At 46.2% G+C, this 19,179-nt stretch overlaps 1 protein-coding gene across 1 annotated transcript in view; it reads left to right on the plus strand.

Annotated features, from left to right (window-relative positions):
- Positions 1-18,692, plus strand: part of LOC147729871 (uroplakin-3b-like) — a 187,924-nt gene extending 169,232 nt beyond the window's left edge. Inside the window, exon 6 of the mRNA XM_086954045.1 lies at positions 18,064-18,692. Within this exon, the coding sequence (XP_086810171.1) occupies positions 18,064-18,181 (118 nt within the window). The 3' untranslated portion in view covers positions 18,182-18,692. The remainder of the gene's footprint in view (positions 1-18,063) is intronic.
- Positions 18,693-19,179: the final 487 nt, after the last annotated feature.

Consider the following 19,179-nt stretch of genomic DNA (forward strand, 5'->3'; position numbering starts at 1 on the left):
GTAATGGTTTATTTAACGTATCATCGGTACGAAATTTTAAAGATTTTTAACATACTGTCCCTGTGATCATCATTTTGGTATTTTTAAATAGTAATGAACTTTGCACCCGTGTTTATGATGAGTAATAGTTTTTAAAATTGTGTTACGTGCTTATGTCTAAATGACTTTGTAAATTTAATTGATTTTTAATATATGTTTGTATGTCTGCTTTTATGAGTAATACTCGAATAAAGCACTTTTGAAATTGCAATTGCAGAAAGATATAGCTTATTTTAGCCAACCTCCCCCGAATGTCACTAATACTGAAGATTTGAGCCATGCTCTCTGGAACAGATTCAGGATATGCTGGTTCATGCGAAATCCGGATCTCCTGCAGACTTATGTCCCCCCCCAGGATTACTTCCTGTCTAGCGCAATCCATCACGCTATCAGTAACAACTCTTTATAACTTATCATTAGCTTCTGTCAAATTCCCAGCAGAATGGAAGTCTGCCCTAGTGCTCCTATTTTAATGAAACCTGCTGCCAACCCAGAAATGCTCTAAAAATAATATCCTATTTCGCTGCTTCCCATGCACGTAAATGCGCTTGAAAGCCCCAAAAATAGACAACTGACTGCTTTCTTTTGGGGCCTCAAGATCTTGGGCCCCTCACAATTGGGTTTCAGAGCAATGTGCAACCACAACAACCGCTCTAGTGGCATTCATTGATACCATCAGACTGTCACTAGAAGCAGGTACTCCAGTTCAGTTGGTATTGTTAGGTCTATCTGCAGCTTTCGATGCAGACTCTTATCTGATCTTAATCCGCAGACTGCACGATGCAGAGGTATACGGCAGTGCGCTACACTGGCTCAGGGACTTCCTTAACAATTGAACCCAAACCATCTTTTAAGACTACTTTAATTCTCGCATTTTGCCAGCCAATAATGGTACTCCACAGGATTCCTCTCTGAGCCCTACTCTGTTCAATATCTATGTAGCCCTCCGGCACAAATCATAGGTTCATTCCGCTTTGAGACCATATCCTACGCTGATGACATCCAACTTCTCATCTCTTGTGGGCAAGACCTGGAGCTAGTTAAGTCTCGGTTCGCTAGATGTATGAGAGAAACTGCGGATTGGATTGTAGGAAGGTGGATATCTGACTATGGTAACCCTCAACTTTTTTCCTGGTGTTTTGCTGGTTTTTTGACTTAGTTGACCTGGGGCCCTGCTATTCAGGACACCAGGCCCACTGCTCTCTCTGTAAAATGGATTACATGTACCTTAGGTGCATACCCAATTGGATACTGAGTCACCTTATCAGTCCCTGTACAGTGTACCTTAGGTATCCAGGGAATAGGTGTACCCAGGGCCTACCAGGGGCTGAAGCATGTATTATGCCACCTCTGGCTGGCCATCTAAACAGACACAACTGGCTGCACGACAGCTGGGGCAAGGTGGTGTAATCACCCTTTGCTTTAGATATAGTATCCCTATATCTAACCCTAAAATGGACACATATATTCCTATCAGTCACTCCTATTGCAGGCCTTATCAATCCTGAAGGCAGAGTGCTTGGAATTATGTGAGATGGTGCTCTGGCATGAGCTGAGCCCGTTTGCAGCTTGCGGAACCAAGTCCTAATAGCTGTTCCATGATAATGCTATACCATATACTCTTAAGTGCATTATGAACCTCACAGTCAAATGCTAACTTTGGTATAGCATTATCAAAACATGTCGAGTAAGGTGTCATACGAATTGGAATACTACCCCCTCGCCAATTCTGGCGACGGGGGTAGCATTCCACCCTTCTAGAGGGACACAACATGTATGTAACTGTGAACCCCGGTTAAAGTTAACTCGAGCCTCAGCATCACAAAATGGATGCTGCCACCACAGACACAAGTCTGACCTCCTGCTGCTGGGAGTCCTTCCAGCGAGGGAGGCTCGGACAAAGGGTTTCCTGCCTTGGGAGGTGCTAGCACTACCCCAGACAGGATTTTGTATATTAGGTAGGCGAGGGCTGAAAGGAATGAGACATGCCTGGGGCACACAAGGTGTCCTGTGCATACACCGGTCAGAACCAGTTCTCTTCCAGGGGATACTCATTAATAGTCATAAGCACTGAATTATCTCCGCCCATGAGCGGGGACCCGGAACACATAAGCAATATACATATATATGTGTAAATATAACCAAAAGTACATAGTACTAAGTAATTATACACATATACATGTATAATAACCATAATATGCAGCCTAACATTAACACATAGGCTAATCAAACCAAACCTTACAAGTTCTGAAGCATGAAAATATGCTGTATATAAATGCAATAAACAGGCATGAGCCTAAAATGCATAGCCATGAAAAACCTTTTATTTTCATCAAAGAACCTGTTGTAAACAGTTATTAGCCTAAAAAAGGCTGCATATGAAAAAATGTCTGTGTACAGAAAATCAGACTGGCACCCTGCCTTTAAGGCCCCAGAGAATCTGCACACTTTGCCTTTAAGGCCTCCAGGAGAACTCTGTTCCCATCATGCCCCACAGGTGACAGTTAGGTCAGTTCTTTTTTCCGGCTTGTTCTGTGAGGAGCCTGGAACTTGAGCTCTGCTCATTTGAAGTATTTTCTGTCAGAACTTGGTTTTTCTTGCCTTTTTTTGACAAAATATAGCTTTGGTGGTGGTTTGTTATCCTTTTCTGACTAAGCTGTTGGTGTTTTTTAGTCAGAATGTCACCTTTATTTTACAAATGTCCTTCCTGTGGGACGAAGATGTCGAAAACTGACCCACACTCTGTTTGTGTGGTGTGTCTTCCAGCTTCTCATAAGGTGGAAGAATGTTATCACTGCCTCAACCTTTCAAATAGAACTTTAAAAGAAAGAGAGAAAATGAGGTTGCTGGGCCTTCTGGAGAGAGAAAACCGTGGTGAGAAGAGTTCTTAAGGCCTATTATCATCTGCTAAGCCATCTTCTCAGCCTAAACGTCGAAGATCAGCGTATCCAGAAGGTAGAACTAAGAAACATCGACTCCAGGGAGCGTCGCCGTCAAAAAAGGTGCGCTCGGCGTCGAGAACCAGGTCGGCGTCGAAGAGAGCTCCATCGACGTCGAGGACATCGCCGGTGAGGCAGTCGCCGTCAAAATCCTTTTCGACGTCGAGGCAATTGGTGTCGATTGCAGTGAGGACGACATCGGGCGTGCAACGCTCGACGTTGAAGGATCGTTTGAGGTCAACGTCGAGGGACAAGAGATGTCTGACGTCGAAGGATCGTGTGTCGATGTCGAAGGATAAAGGGTCGGCGTCGAAGGATAAAGGGTCGACGTCGAGAAAGAGTCATCGGTCGACTTCGAAGGATAGACCGAGGTCGAGAGGGAGACAGACGTCGTCGTCGAGGAAAAGGTCGACGTCGAGAGAAAGAATGACGTCGAAGGATTTGACATCGAGACCTAAAAAGAGAAGGTCAAGGTCTCCATCGCGACGTAGGTCGACGTCGAAGCATGCTTCGGGCTCGAAGCATGGAGTGTCTAGGTCTCCCCCACCTGAACATAGGTCGGAGTCGAGACTATCAAGACCAGCCTCCCAGACCTCAATTAGGTCTTTGTCGAGGTCAGAAATAAGTCCCGAACCTAGAGTGGAGACTTCCCCACATGATCAGCAAGACAACAGATCTGCAGTGGGGCAAGAGATAGTGCACCAGGACTCTTCTGTGGTGGCTCATTCGGGCTCAACCTCAGGGCAGGTGTCAGATGACAGACAGTTGGTGCCCAGACAGCGGACTCCGTCTGGTTCATTGGTTTCTGAACACAGTGCAGCTTCTAGAGCTTCCAAGTCTTCCGCAGAGCTGAATATTGTGCAGGTGTCGCCTGAAGCTTCACCTGAGCATACAGAGCGGCCTATTAACTTGTCACCGAGGTGGTTGGAAAGTTTAAGGCATTGGAAGATGCGTCCGATAATGGGGGAGAGAGCTCCGGTCCCTCGGGCGGAACTGCATAGAAGATCACGCTCAAGATCCTTAGTGAGAGAGAAATCTCGTTCAAGGGAGCGTAGGAGGCAGCGATCGGCAACTCCTCAGAGAAGATGTAGAACTCCTACTCCATCTTCTACATCGTCTTCATCTTCTTCAAAATCTTCATATGGAGACTATTCTCCAACTATATTTTCTACTCCACCTTCCAGAGTGTCTCCAGTAGACCATTTAAGCACATTTAATGATGTATTATGTCGTGGAGCGAGTAAATTCAGCATCAAAATGGCAGTTCCCCAGGTAGCAACGTCAGTCATCTTCGAAACTCTGCATCACAAGACGACTGGCAGGCCTCTTCTGCCGTTAGTGCCCGGGTTGATAGAACCAGCAATGAGGACATTCCTAACTCCGGCCATGGTGGGTTCAGGTCCTTCTAGGATTGCGAAGAAGTACAAGGCTCCAGAGGAAGACCCAATGTTTTTGCGATCTGACCCACCACCAGACTCCCTGATTGTAGCGGCAGTCAGAAAGGCGCATTTGGCAGCATCTACCTCTTCTGCTCCACCTGAAAAGGATAGTAAGAGTATGGATTCCTTGGGGCGAAGAATGTGCAATACCTCAGGATCGGTCATGCGAGTGGCCAGTGCGGCTGCTCTATTGGGCCGCTATGACCGTCTGCTCTGGGATTCAGTGGCTCGTTTTGCAGATAAACTCCCTAAGGAGGATCAGAAAGACTTCCTGGAAATAGTGGAGGAAGGAGGATTGTTGGATAACCAGAGCATTAGCGCGGCTGCTGATGCGGCGGACTTGTCTGCTCATGGTTATGCACACGGTGTTTGCGCAAGACGTACAGCTTGGCTTCGCCTTACGGGGCTAAAGCCAGAGGCACAGAGGAAAATGGTCAATTATCTTTTAATGGTTCAACTCTGTTTGGATCTCATGCAGACGAAGAGATGTCTAAAATGAAGGTGGAGTTGGACACTCTTAAGGCCGTAGGCCTTGAGAGGAAAAAAGAATTTAAACGTCGGGTACTTTTCGTCCCTATGACAAGAGATATTTTCAGCAAAGGAGCCAACAAACGAATTGGTCTTCGCAAAATCAAGGCCAGAATCAACAAAGGTCGCAATTCCAGCAGCGGCGGCCTGGATGGGGCAGAGGCAATGGAAATAGGCAGCAGTCATCTGCTGCCAAACAGCCTCAGAAACAATGAACGGATGCTTCCTCTACAACCGTGTCCCACTCCGGTTGGAGGAAGTATTGTGCGTTATCTGGACGAGTGGAAACAGATCACGAAGGACAGATGGGTGCTGGATGTCATTCGGAACGGGTACCTTTTGAGATTCAAGAAGCCACCCCCTGTCATGCGCCCTCTAAAGATGGTACAGTGGAATATAAAGCGCTTGCAACAGGAGGCGAACGTCCTCTTGAAGAAGAAGGCCATAGAACCAGTTCCTTTCCAGCAGAGAGGTCAAGGCCTGTACTCTCGATTCTTTCTCGTACAGAAAAAAGGTCCAGTCACAGAGTTCAGACCCATTCTGGATTTGAGGCGACTGAACAAATTCATTCGGAAGGAGAGATTTCGAATGCTGGCTCTTCACCAGATCTTCCCTCAATTTCACCAAGGGGATTGGATGTGCTCCATCGATCTAAAGGACGCTTATTTTCATATTCCGGTATCCAGAAAACATCGCAGATTTCTCAGGTTTCAAGTGGCGGCTCGTCATTATCAGTACGCAGTGCTCCCTTTTGGCCTGAGATCAGCTCTCAGGACATTTTCAAAATGTATGGCTGTAGTGGCGGCTTGTCTTCGAAAGAGGTGGATTTTCATATATCCGTACTTAGACGACTGGCTTCTGAAGAGTTCATCCCCATCGCTTCTAGAGGAACATCTGTCGATTTGTCTTCAGCTCATGTACAAGTTGGGTCTGCAAGTCAACTACAAGAAGTCCATAATGAACCCCACCCAGAAGATCCAATACCTGGGTGCTCAGTTGGACACAGAAGTAGAAAACGTGTGTCCTTCGGAGGAGAGGTGGTCATCCATCAGAGCGAAGTGTCTACTTCTCCTTCAAACTGCACGTCCGACAGTTCGGCAAGTGTCCTCTCTCCTGGGGTCAATGGCGTCGTGCATTTTCATCGTGCCAAACGCACGTTTGCAGATGCGTCCTCTACAACAGTGTCTGGAAGATCAGTGGCAACAGAGGACGGGATGCTGGGAGGACCGGATTTATCTCCAACAGTCTGCAAAAGATTCCAGCCGGTGGTGGATGAAGAAGGTGCATGTGATGAAGGGAGTCCCTTTTCATCAGGACCCACCAACGCAGACTCTGATAACAGATGCTTCTCTCCAAGGCTAGGGGGCGCATATGGGCCCTCTGCAGGTACAAGGGCTATGGTCAGACTTCGAGAAAGGATATCACATCAATCTACTCGAACTCAGAGCGGTCCATCTTGCTCTCAAGTCCCTGGCTCCATCTCTACAGACTCGGTCCCTCATGGTGCAAACAGACAATACAACTACAATGTATTACTTAAACAAGCAGGGGGTACCAGATCCAGGACTCTTTCCATAGAAGCCCAGACCATAAGACCTGTCCATAACAGCAATTCACCTACCGGGGAGTCTCAGCTCACAGGCGGACGACCTCAGCAGAGACTTCGTCGAAGCGCACGACTGGGTTCTCAACGAAGACGTCGCGCACAGCATTTTCCAGGATTGGGGAACACCAGACATAGATCTGTTCGCAGACGCGGCAAACGCAAAATGCCCCGTCTTCGCGTCCAGGTTCTACCAGAAAGGGTCTCAAGGGAATGCCCTTTTGATAGATTGGTGTCAAAATTTGCTGTACGCCTTTCCACCGACACCGTTGATACCAGCAGTGATCAATCGGCTGTACAAGACTCACTCCAGAATGATACTGATTTGCCCAGAGTGGCCATGCCAGTGGTGGTTCCCAGATCTCCTCCAGTTGTCAATAACACTGCACAGGAGATTGCCGTGTCGCCCGGATCTTCTGTCCAAGCAGAAGGGGCAAGTGTTTCATCCCAATCTGCCCTCCCTGCGCTTGGCAGCATGGCTCCTGAAGTCATCCAGTACGGGCACTTACAGCTGAATCCGGAGTGTATGAACCTCCTTAAGGAGGCAAAGCGGCCTTCTACGAGACAATCCTACGGATTTAAGTGGAAACGCTTTTACCTTTGGTGTCAGAGTAAGGGTCTGGACGCTATTCATGGTCAAGAAAAGGTGATCTTGCCTTATCTTCTTTACCTTGCTGAATCTGGTTTGCCGTTTAATTCCATCAAAGTCCATCTTGCTGCAATAACTGCTTATAGAAAATCGCCAACACAGATATCTTTCTTTCGAATGCCTGTGGTGAAGGATTTTCTGGAAGGGTTAAGAAAGGTTTATCCTCCAATCAGGTCTCCGTCTCCACCTTGGGAGCTTAATGTGGTATTGACTAAATTAATGGGTCCCCCATTTGAGCCGATACATAAAGCGTCTTTGCAACACCTGTCTTGGAAAGTAGCGTTCCTGGTGGCCATCATTTATTTATTTATTTATTTACGTGATTTTTATAGCGCAACAAATACCCTGGGGTGTCTCGGCGCTGTGGAGCTACTGGGTCAGTCATCCTCTTACTGGTTAAATAACCACGTTTTTAAGAGCCTGCGGAAGCTCATCAGGTTCGGGGCAGTTTTGATGGAATGTGGTAAAAGATTCCAAAGTTTTGGGGTAGCCACCAGGAAACGTCTGTCTCTCCAGGTGACCGTTCTTGTACGTGGCACAGTGAGGAGGCTGGTATTGGCCGGTCTTAATTGCCGTCTATGAGTATATGGCTGAAAAGCTTCCGTCAGGAACCTGGGTCCTATGCCGTGTACTGCCTTATATGCAATACAGAGGGCCTTGAATTTAATGCGGCTCTCAACTCTCAGCCAGTGGAGTTGACAAATGCCAAGAGTGGTGGAGTTGCGGCGAGGAATGCTCAGGAGAATCCTGGCGGCCGCATTCTGGATGGATTGCAGCTTTGTTATGACACGCTTCTGGGTGTGAAGGAAGAGAGCGTTTCCATAATCCATTTTGGAGAAGACTAAGGTAGAAACCAAAGTCTTCCCAGCTGAGGGAGGGAGATAAGGCAGCAACTTCTTAATCTTTTTCAGAATAAAGAATGAAGACGACACAACCTTGTTTGTATGGAGGTCAAAAACCAACTTGCTATCAAAAATGACTCCCAGGTTTCTGGCTTTTTCCACTGGGACAGGTGGTTGGCCGAGCTTTTCCGGCCACCAGTTAGAAGACCATTCTGGAGAGAGTTTTCCAAAGGTCATAACCTCGGTCTTGTCCGAGTTGAGCCTAAGACAATTCGAGGCCATCCAGGTACTGACCTCAAGCATAGCTCTCTGGAAGTTGGCTGCAACAGTGCAGCCGTCATTGTGGATACCCAGGACCAGCTGGGTATCATCTGCATAAGATGTAAGCCGTACTCCATGTGCCTTTATTACCCTCGCTAAGTCCGCAACATAAATGTTAAATAGCATGGGACTTAGCGAGGAACCTTGTGGAACTCCACAAGGGAGTGCAGAAGTGGGTGAGTAGAAATCTCCCAGCCTTACTGTCTGGGTACGGTCTGCCAGGAAAGATGAAATGAGATCCTTGGCCAGACCGCTTATGCCCAGAGCTGTGACACGGTCGACTAGGGTGGCATGGTCGACCGTGTCAAAGGCCGCTGACAAATCCAAAAGGATGAGGACAGCCGCCCCTCCCTGATCCATGATCGCCCTGATCTCGTCAGAGGCCTTTATCAGGGCGGTCTCTGTCCCATGCCCTTTCCTAAAGCCAAACTGCGTTTCATCAAGAAGTTGGTGGTTCTCAACGAACTCTGAAAGCTGTCTATTCATCATGGATTCGCATACTTTGGCGGGAAAGGGCAGACACGCAATGGGTCTATAGCTGGCGACGGCTGTGGGGTCTAGGGAGGGTTTTTTCAGAAGGGGTTTTGTAACAGCCTTCTTCCATATACTAGGAAATTGGCCTGTCTGAAATGCAGTGTTGCAGATCTCCATAAGGGGGCGTGAGATCACTTCTGTGAGTTTTTGCATCACAGAGGGAGGGCAGGGGTCCAGAGGGGAGCCCGATTTAATTGAGGAGATGAGAGTGATAACGTCATCATGTGAGGCAGGTGAAAAACATAAAAAAGAGTCATAATTATGATGAGAAGGTACTTCTTTCACAATACCGCCTCTATGTTCAGTTTTGATATCACCTTCAAATGAAGCATATATATCTGCCACCTTTGTGGTGAAGAAGGTGGATAGCTCATTACAAAAGGTCTGTGAGGGCTCAACCCCAGGGCCAGAGGGGGGGGGGGTGGACAGAGTCGTGACAACGGAGAACAGCTCTCTGGCAGAGTTGGCAGCGGTTTCAATTTGTGCCGAAAAAAAGACCGTTTTTCGAGCCACAATCGCCTTTTTGTAAGTCATAAGGGCATCTTTATAAATTTGTCTGGCTATGGGGCAGTAAGCTTTCCTCCAGCGCCTTTCTAGATTCCTACAGTGTTGGCGGTGAAGTCTTAAATCTTCATTATACCAGGCAGCCGAAGGAGATGCTCTGTTAGGTCTCATGAGTTTCTCTGGGGCCACTAGATCGGCGGCACTTCGGATCCAATCTTGGAAATCTATAGCTGATAATGCTGAGAAATTTCCTCCCTGAGAAGGGAGGAGGCAAGGGAATCTAGCATCTGAGGAATGTCAGCGTTTTTCCAAGCACGCGTCCCCACCCTAGTTCGGGGTCTGGGAAGTGAAGGATGTAAGGCCCGTATATTTTGCTGAAATATGATAGCCCTGTGGTCTGACCACGTGATGGGAATAATTTCCAGCACAGAGATGTCAGGATCGTTGGTGAACAGACCATCAAGGGTATGTCCAGCTTGATGTGTAATGCCCTTAACTAATTGGTGAAGTCCTAGATTAGAGAGGTCAGTAGTTAGTTGAATTGTATCAGAATTATTCTTCTCTTCCAAATGAAAATTAAAATCTCCGAGTATCGTATCATTTTCTGAACCGACGACGTTGTCATTCAGGTCAGAGAGAGTGGAGAAAAAGGCGTTACGAGGGCCTGGGGGTCGGTATAATATTATACCCTTTAGGGCTTGCTTGGGGTTAATGCTAATAGCAAAGGCAGCTGACTCACAATTAGCAGAGTTTATAGGGTCGAGTGTGGTACGGTATTTGTCCTTATAAATAATTGCAAGGCCACCACCTCTTCCTATGGGCCTATCATGTCTAGCGAGGCTATATCCATCCGGGATAGCGTCGCAAAAATCCGGACCTGAGCCGGCATCTGCCCATGTCTCTGTGGCAAATAGTAAATCTAAGTTATGAGCGATGATAAACTCCTTAATCTGAAAACTGTGGCATGGAAGTGAGCGCGTGTTGATAAGCGCGGCTCGACAACCATGCGGAAGTGCGTTGTGTGGAACATGTGACGGGACATAATTAGGATCTAGATGGGCTAGTGGATGAGAATGAGGAAGTTGATAGCAGCAGCTTGGACGGGGGGGGGGCTAGTGTCCATCACAGTAGTGAGAGAGACGGGGGTACAATCCTGATGAGCTTTACCAGGATTCAGCTCTCTTAAGTACAGGGGTGAGTACAGCAGTCGGGGACCAGGGGTTAAGGCCCTGGGCCGTGTCCGGCCGCAGACGGGCGCAGACGGGCTTGGCTTTGGCGCGGCTTCGGCGCGCGCCCGCTGCGCCAGCCCGCTGCGCCGTCTGTTAATAGTGCTCATTTATAGGCCGTGAGGAGGTGGGAGGCCAGCGCGACTAGAGCACAGCCCCAGCCCACACCCAAGATGGCGCCCACCGCCGCCTGCAATCAATGAAAGCGGCTGGCGAAGGAAAGCTGAGATAGCGTGGAGAGGGGTGTTAGAGTGCCTCTGACTAATTCCCAATTAATCTAATAGTGTAAAATGCCCCCAGAAAGATTTTCAGCACGAGGTTAAAAGTGAAATTAAAAACGAAGTGCAATCACATTTAAAACAGCAATGAAGGTACTGGTCTCAGGTAGCTCGCAGCCCTGGTGCTCACACAAGGGAGAGCTCAGAAAGGCAGCGACCGACTGAAAACGGCCAGCTAAGTAGTCTGGGAGGGCGGGAGGCCAGCGCGACTAGAGCGCAGCCCCAGCCCACACCCAAGATGGCGCCTGCCGCCGCCTGCAATCAATGAAAGCGGCTGGCGAAGGAAAGCTGAGATAGTGTGGAGAGGGGTGTTAGAGTGCCTCTGACTAATTCCCAATTAATCTAATAGTGTAAAATGCCCCCAGAAAGATTTTCACTTCTGCTCGTAGGGTGAGCAAAATCCAGGCTTTGTGTTGCAATGAACCGTACACAGTTTTTCATGGAAACAGAGTGGTGCTCAGGACTCATCCTGCTTTCCTACCTAAGGTGGTGTCGGATTTTCATATTAACCAATCCATAACATTGCCTACTTTCTTTCCGAACCCTTCAAGTCCGGCAGAACAGACTTTACATTCATTAGATCTAAAAAGGGTTTTGAAATTTTACTTAGATAAAACAAAGTCTTTGAGACAGACGGACCGTCTGTTTGTGAACTATGGTCCTACAAATACTGGTTTGGCAGCATCCAAGAGATCCATTTCTAGGTGGATAGTGTCATGTATCTTACTGGCTTATCAGCTAGCCCACAAGTCTTTATCAGGTAGACCTAGGGCTCATTCTATGAGGGGAAAAGCTTCTACCACAGCTCTCCTTAGGAATGTGGCTATGTCAGAGATATGTAAAGCAGCTACTTGGCGTTCAGTGCATACGTTTACACGCCATTACTGTTTGGATTCTGATGCGCAGACTAATGCACAAGTGGGACAAGCATCACTCAGAAATTTGTTTGCTAATACTAGTTAAACACTATGATTTTAAAGTATGACTATGCTTTTATCTGTTCGCCCGCTTCTGGTGAGTATGAGCTTGCTACTCTATTCAGTGCTTATGACTATTAATGAGTATCCCCTAGAAGAGAAGGATTAGTTACTTACCTGTAATCCTAGTTCTCTTCCAGGGGTTTACTCATTAAAGTCATAAGCACCCTCCCGCTCCCCGGGTGAGCAGTAGCATTGAGGTTTAAAGTTTCAATATAGTTTTAAGTGCAGATTCCTGCTAAAGTTTACTGTAGCGTACAAAAGAACTGACCTAACTGTCACCTGTGGGGCATGATGGGAACAGAGTTCTCCTGGAGGCCTTAAAGGCAAAGTGTGCAGATTCTCTGGGGCATTAAAGGCAGGGTGCCAGTCTGATTTTCTGTACACAGACATTTTTTCATATGCAGCCTTTTTTAGGCTAATAACTGTTTACAACAGGTTCTTTGATGAAAATAAAAGGTTTTTCATTGCTTATGAAATGCATTTTAGGCTCATGCCTGTTTATTGCATTTATATACAGCATATTTCCATGCTTCAGAACGTGTAAGGTTTGGTTTGTTTAGCCTATGTGTTAATGTTAGGCTGCATATTATGGTTATTATACATGTATATGTGTATAATTACTTAGTACTATGTACTTTTGGTTATATTTACATATATATATGTATATTGTTTATGTGTTCCGGGTCCCCGCTCATGGGCGGAGATAATTCAGTGCTTATGACTTTAATGAGTATACCCCTGGAAGAAAACTAGGATTACAGGTAAGTAACTAATCCTTCCTGGGGCGCTCCAGCCCCAGAGCTGGCGCAAGACCGGACAAAGGAAAGGGGGTGTAACCACCCCCCTTCCTGGTCCCACCCAGAGGAGGGACCTAGTCGTAGTGCAGCCCCCTTTTGGAGAATAAAGGTAGGAGCTGGTCCTATTCCAAATTAGATTATCCTGATCAACTTCACAAGAAGAAACTCTGGACCTCGACGTTCTGCTCCACAGAAGACAGAAGGAATCTCCCTTGTGGGCAAGGAGTGTCCACCCTGCATCTGCAGGCACCATCAGCGCACCGCGACTTCCCTTTGTCGTCTTCCTGCAAAGGATCCAGACTTCAGAGCCCGACGAGACCCAGATTCCCAGACCTCTCCGACCTCTACCTGCAACTCCAGCACAGCTGAGACCCGTGGGTGCGACGAGACACGTGGGACCGGCCATCTTGAAAGAAGCAGCACTTCGCTCCAGCACGACTCCTGAGGTATCCTCATCCAAGTGCTCTGGGGACTGAGAAGCCCCGACCCCGAGCAGCTCCTGCACCGAAGACCAGCCCTCCAGCATCCACGAGATCTGCGTGGGGCCCTTCTGCTTGCCTGCTGCTCGACGCGTTGTCTGGTCACTTGCCGGCTGGCTTGTGGCCTCCTAGACGACGAACACCGACAACTTTGCTGCTGGTCTGGTTGCTCCAGACTGGCCCTTGCTCCCTTCCAAAAGAGGAGCACCCCGGGCCCTCCTGGTCCACTCCAGTCGCCGTTTCCACTCACCGCATGGGTTGCCTTTGCCAAGGCCTGTTGAACCCGAATCCGGAGACGACACCGCCGACAGCGAGAGCCTGCGTGGGACAGCTCGTGCCTCCATCCTGGTCGTCGAAGACACCGCCTGGTCCACGTGGCTGCTGAGACAAGCGTCCACCTTCACCTGATCGCGACAACGACATCTGGTTCCACTCCTGGTTCCACTCCAGTCACTGGCTAGTGACTTTGAACATTGTCCCCTCTGCTTTCAGGTTCCTCTCTTCAACAATCCACCCTTGGATTGCACCGGACATCTTCCTCCTGGTCGCCTGCAGCATCTTTCTTCAAGGCTCCATAGACTTTGACGCGGAAACCCGACACGACTTCGCACCTATGCACCCGCAGCCTGTGGGTGAGGTAACACGAGCATTTCGGTGCTCAGGGGTAGCTTTACTATCCTAGTGTCCAGTTCCATTGTTCTTTTAGTCTTACCTAGTCAGGAACGTCGGTACTCACCTTTTCTTTAAACTGTACTGTCCATAGACGTTTGTACGCATCTCGCGTGTGAGTTCACTCTGCACACGCGCTCCGTGGGCCTCCTATTACTTACCTCAAGTTAGTATAGCGTGGTCCCAGCGATCCTACAACCTCTGGACAGCTCCATTCCTTTAATTGACTTTCGCATTCCATTTATCTAGTATATGGTTTGTCGTGCCCCTAGGGCACCATTGTAAATCGTGCAACTTAAATGTATTTTTCCTAAGAGTTTGTCATGTGCTTAGCCCTCTGACCTCATAAAGAGTTCAGAGCTGTTGTTAGTTAATAAATAACTGTTTATTTTCATAACTACCTGTGTGGTGTCCTTTTCATTTGGTATTCAAAGGTTATATGTGGTAAAACAGCTGGCTTCACATGCCATAAAGAGTTTAGCCTAAAGACTGCTTTTGTCCACGCTACTAGGATAGCTGGTCTATAAGATTGACTTACAACCAATCACCACAAGGGTTGTTTTGACTGATACAAGGTGATCACTAGAACTAGTGAGCATCATATATCAGGCCAACTTCTCACATGGATGACCAAAAACTGTCTGCAATTAACAGCGAGAAAATTAAGATAGTACTATTTGGCAAAGCGCGGGAGCTCTGCTGTTTTGACTGGTGGCCCATGGAATTTGGCCTGCTCCAGTACCAAAACAGGTTGTAAAAAACTTGGGTATCAAACTCGACCTAACCCTTTCTATGAAAGATCAGGTTAGCACTACCTGTGGCACTTGCTTTACCACTATGCGTCTCCGAAACCTAAAAAAAAGTCTTTCTCTGGCTTATTTCGATTTCTAGAAAGTCTTTGGTCTAGCCACTAATTACAAGTTGGCTCGACTATCGAAATGCTTTACTTGTGGCTGCTAATTAATGGTAAATTAAGAATCCACAATCTCCTGGCAGAACAAGACAACCCATTACAAACCCCTGCGCACCCATCACAAAACGGACAGGAAAAACAGCGGAGTACCAACCTGAACCAAAACTACGCTTCTACACATAGTCTTGAATCCAGCACTTCCAGGGCAATATGTCAAGTCAGACTAAGCCAGAATGAACACAGACGAAAATCAGTCAAGGTGCCTGAGTTTCCTAGATTCTCACCTACGAACAATCTGACCCTGCCTACCTATCTTTAGGAATTGCCTGAAACAACAGCCCCTAAAAAGACAGCATTCCCCTCACAGATCAAATGCACATGGACTACTTCTTCCTAACAAACTATTAGACTGAACTACTCAATTATCTTCTCAATCTGGCGAAGTGTCCACAAAAGATAACTCTGGACCAACTAAATAAACACACTATTAGAACATCAGTGGGTGAATATAGTTCTGCAAAGTGGGTGACTGAATGACATTAAATATCACCCAACCAACAACTACTGAATTCAACATGGGTAGGAAAGATATTAATTCTATATCTTAATAATACAGTGTTGATTACTTATTTTTAATCTGTTACAATGTTACCAGAACATCAAACATCTATCACTAAATTACTAAACTTCAATATGTTACAATTACCGGCTACACCATGCAAACAATTCCATAAATAGTGGTGATTACCTGAACCCCATCCTTAAACACTGGTAGTGTCAGGAGCGCAAGGGAATGTTGTTCCCTATTAGTTCCTAAGGGAATGCTAATCCTTATAAAGTTCTGATGGAGGACTTTGGTTCTCCGTAGTCCCAGATCGCAAGATCTATGCCAGAATTCTAGGACATCCACCTAAGTTTCATTTGTAAGCAAATAATCGAAACGGAAATCATTTGCCGTCAACGGAAATTCAGAAAATCTAATATCATGTCTCATTTCATCCTAATACCTTCATATTTAACACCATCACAAATCTTGTAAAAACACAACTGTAGATGGTTTATTTGCTAAAGGACATTTCTTGCAGATTACTAAATTGTCACACTAAAGGTAGGGATTTTTCTGTGAACACAGCTGAAGTATGACCATACGCTTTGTCTATCTGTGTCCTGGGTCGATATGTCTTTGTGTCTCAGGTAAATGCTGCTTAATATTCATACATATAGGAATGAAATCACATTAGGAAATAATCACATTTAGGCAGGCTTATTCTGGAATTTGGCACCCAGGAGAAGTAGAAGTAAATTTTGATTCGAAAAAGAGATAGGTCTAGCCATGACTGTACCAGAATTCGATCCACATAGGACAGCAATCTTTTGGGCCTGGTGTTCTAAGATACAGGTAAAAAAAGTGGTTGTAAATTGAGTACCAACTTTTTATGACATGCCTCTGATTTTACTAATTTATGTACTAATAGGTAGCATCACAAAATCTCCAGTTGTCGAACGGCCTGACCAATGGATATTGATTAGGCATACCGCAATTTACTCCCCCCGAAGCCATTCCTGGAGGTGGCCTGACCGGATTCACAAAGAGAAAGGTGTTCCCAGGGGACATATTCCCTTTTGCGCATTAGTTACCACCTCCTTCGAGGTGTCCGTAGCTGATCAATGGTTTGCAACTGCAACTGCAGTAGCAAACCATTGATACATACCATTGTGACTCGCACGAAGGACGGAATGCCTCTTTCACGCCCTTGTAATGGCGATTAAGAATAGATGGCAAACTGGATTTAGTAAATAGAAAAAATACATTGTGTGATCACAAACACTGATTTTGTGAATCGCAGGGTTTGCAACCGCATTAATGGCTTTGTGCATCTGTCCCATTTGTTAGAAAAAAGTGCATTAGCGTGAAAAATATTTTTAAGCAAAAAATTGCATTAGGCCAGAGACCACTATTATCATGACTGGCCTGATAATGGGAATACAAGCTGCCAATTCACTCTTAGTACATTGAGTATTGCTAAACTCAGCTACAATTCCACATTTACTCATGCAAGCAAGTCTTTACCATTGCTTGTTTTCTGTTACCCGTGCAATTTCGATTTGTCACAGCATGTAGTATTGCTTAAAACACACTCAGGTTTGCATCAAAGCATGCTGACCAGGGTTGCAAAAGCAGAGAAATACAAGGATAGCAGTTGCGACCTCTGGTGGTCAATGCTCGATTTCTTCCTTCTTCCTTATTCTAATTCAGAAGATTTTCCTTGTGGCAATCCTAGTGCTGAACCTGGCAGTACTGACATGCAAAGTCCTCACTTCTCTGCCACTAAGATGCCCATTCATGATCTGGAAACCTCACTTCTCTGCCACCAAGATACCCACTCATGATCTCTGAACCTCACTTCTCTGCCACTAAGATACCCACTCATGATCTGGGAACCTCACTTCTCTGCCACTAAGATACCCACTCATGATCTGGGAACCTCACTTCTCTGCCACTAAGATACTCCCTCATGATCTGGGAACCTCACTTCTCTGCCACTAAGATACCCACTCATGATCTTGGAACCTCACTTCGCTGCCACTAAGATACTCCCTCATGATCTGGGAACCTCACTTCTCTGCCACTAAGATACTCACTCATGATCTGGGACCTAAAAAAGCAGCTGCCTTCCGTACTCCACCCTTGTTTGTAAGAAAGACCCTTCTTGAACCTAAATTCTGGTCTGCGCATGACTGTTGTGGCCTCACATTCCTATCAATGGTAGAGACATTGAGTAAGACGTGTAAATCGACAGTCAGTCACATCTACACATAAAAAAGATTTGTAAATCAGGTACATTCACTGGTATTTTAGGATAGCAGATAAGAAAGCCTTGATACCAACAGGTATCAAGGTGGAGCAGTTAAGTGGTCATAGGAAGAGGTTGTGTCTGAGGGGTGAGCACAAAAATACTCTGAGGCTTTGTCTTGCATGTGTAAAGTTCTGTTACAGATATGAAGGTTTTGTGGGAGGGAACAATATGTCTTTAAAAGAATAAGTTGGTGCATTGATAATAGAGAAAGGAGCAGTTCAGAGCAAGGGTGCTGGGTGGATGTAGGAGAGAGGGTAGTTCATATTAGGGACTTGGATTCAGCTCCAGTGAAATGGGTGGTAGAGCAGCAAGTGTTGTAGGTTCTCAGAGTGAAGGACGTAGATTGTTGTAAGTGTGAGGAGTTTGTTGTTGATGCTTTTGTGGGAGTGCCACCAATGGATACTGGTGTAAAGCACTTTCAAAGCAGTGCTTTTACCATTAACTCCCTTTTCATCTGTTTTGCAGCAAAGACATTTGCTGGCGTAAGAAGCTTGACAACCAACCTTATGAGGATCCTGATATCAATAAACTGAAGCGATACACCTTTCATCATGCACCGGAAACTCCTCCATACCGTATCTGAGTACCGACGCCCAGAAATGTACCCATGGCTATGTCACCGGATAGACACAGCTTGTATCATCACACTGAAAGACACACATACGTCCATCCATGTGCTGGTTCTGAGTTCTGCTTATTATTTCATAAGTTTGCATGTCTCTTCCATAGAATCCAAGAAACCTTTACTGACATCTAGCCTGTATGTGGTGAATGATGTTCTTATTAAAACAATGACAACACAGCCATGTTAAAGTGTAAATGACAGTGCCCTATATACAAGCCTATAGGCTATCATATAATTGGTTAGTAAGATTCAGAAGAAAATGTCTAAGATATGAGACCATATATCAAATGATAATGAAGGATTCCTGAACCATCATGCCTATCTCTTGATTCTGAAGAAGGAACAGCCTATGCCTTGCTACATGTTGAGGAATATTCTAGACTACTCTTTACTGATGAATTTAAGTACATTATATTATTGCATAATAAACACTGTAATATTCTGTAAATGTTATTGTTATGTGAAGCAATACAAGTCAAGTCAAGTCAAGTCAGAAATTTATATAGCGCGCTACATACCCAGAGGGTCTCAAGGCGCTTGAGGAGGGGAGGGAGTTACTTGTCGAATATCCAGGTTTTAAGTTGCTTTCTGAATGCTAGGTGCTTCTGTGTGAGACGTAGGTGGGCGGGGAGTGAGTTCCAGGTTTTCGCTGCGAGGTAGGAGAAGGATCTACCTCCCATGGTGGTTTTGTTGATGCGAGGAATGGTGGCAAGGGCTTGGTTGGAAAATCGAAGCTGGCGAGGCGGGGTGTAGAAGGAAAGTCGTGTGTTGAGGCATTCGGGTCCAAGTTCGTAGAGTGCTTTGTGGGCGTGGGTTAGGAGTCGGAAAGTAATCCTCTTATTGACGGGGAGCCAGTGGAGGTTTTTCAGGTGGCTAGAGATATGGCCTTTGCGTGGGATGTCAAGTATGAGTCTGGCTGATGCGTTCTGGATGCGTTGTAGTTTTTTCTGGAGTTT

This window comes from Lissotriton vulgaris, chromosome 2_1 (assembly GCF_964263255.1).
Source record: "Lissotriton vulgaris chromosome 2_1, aLisVul1.2, whole genome shotgun sequence".
Taxonomy (NCBI): domain Eukaryota; kingdom Metazoa; phylum Chordata; class Amphibia; order Caudata; family Salamandridae; genus Lissotriton; species Lissotriton vulgaris.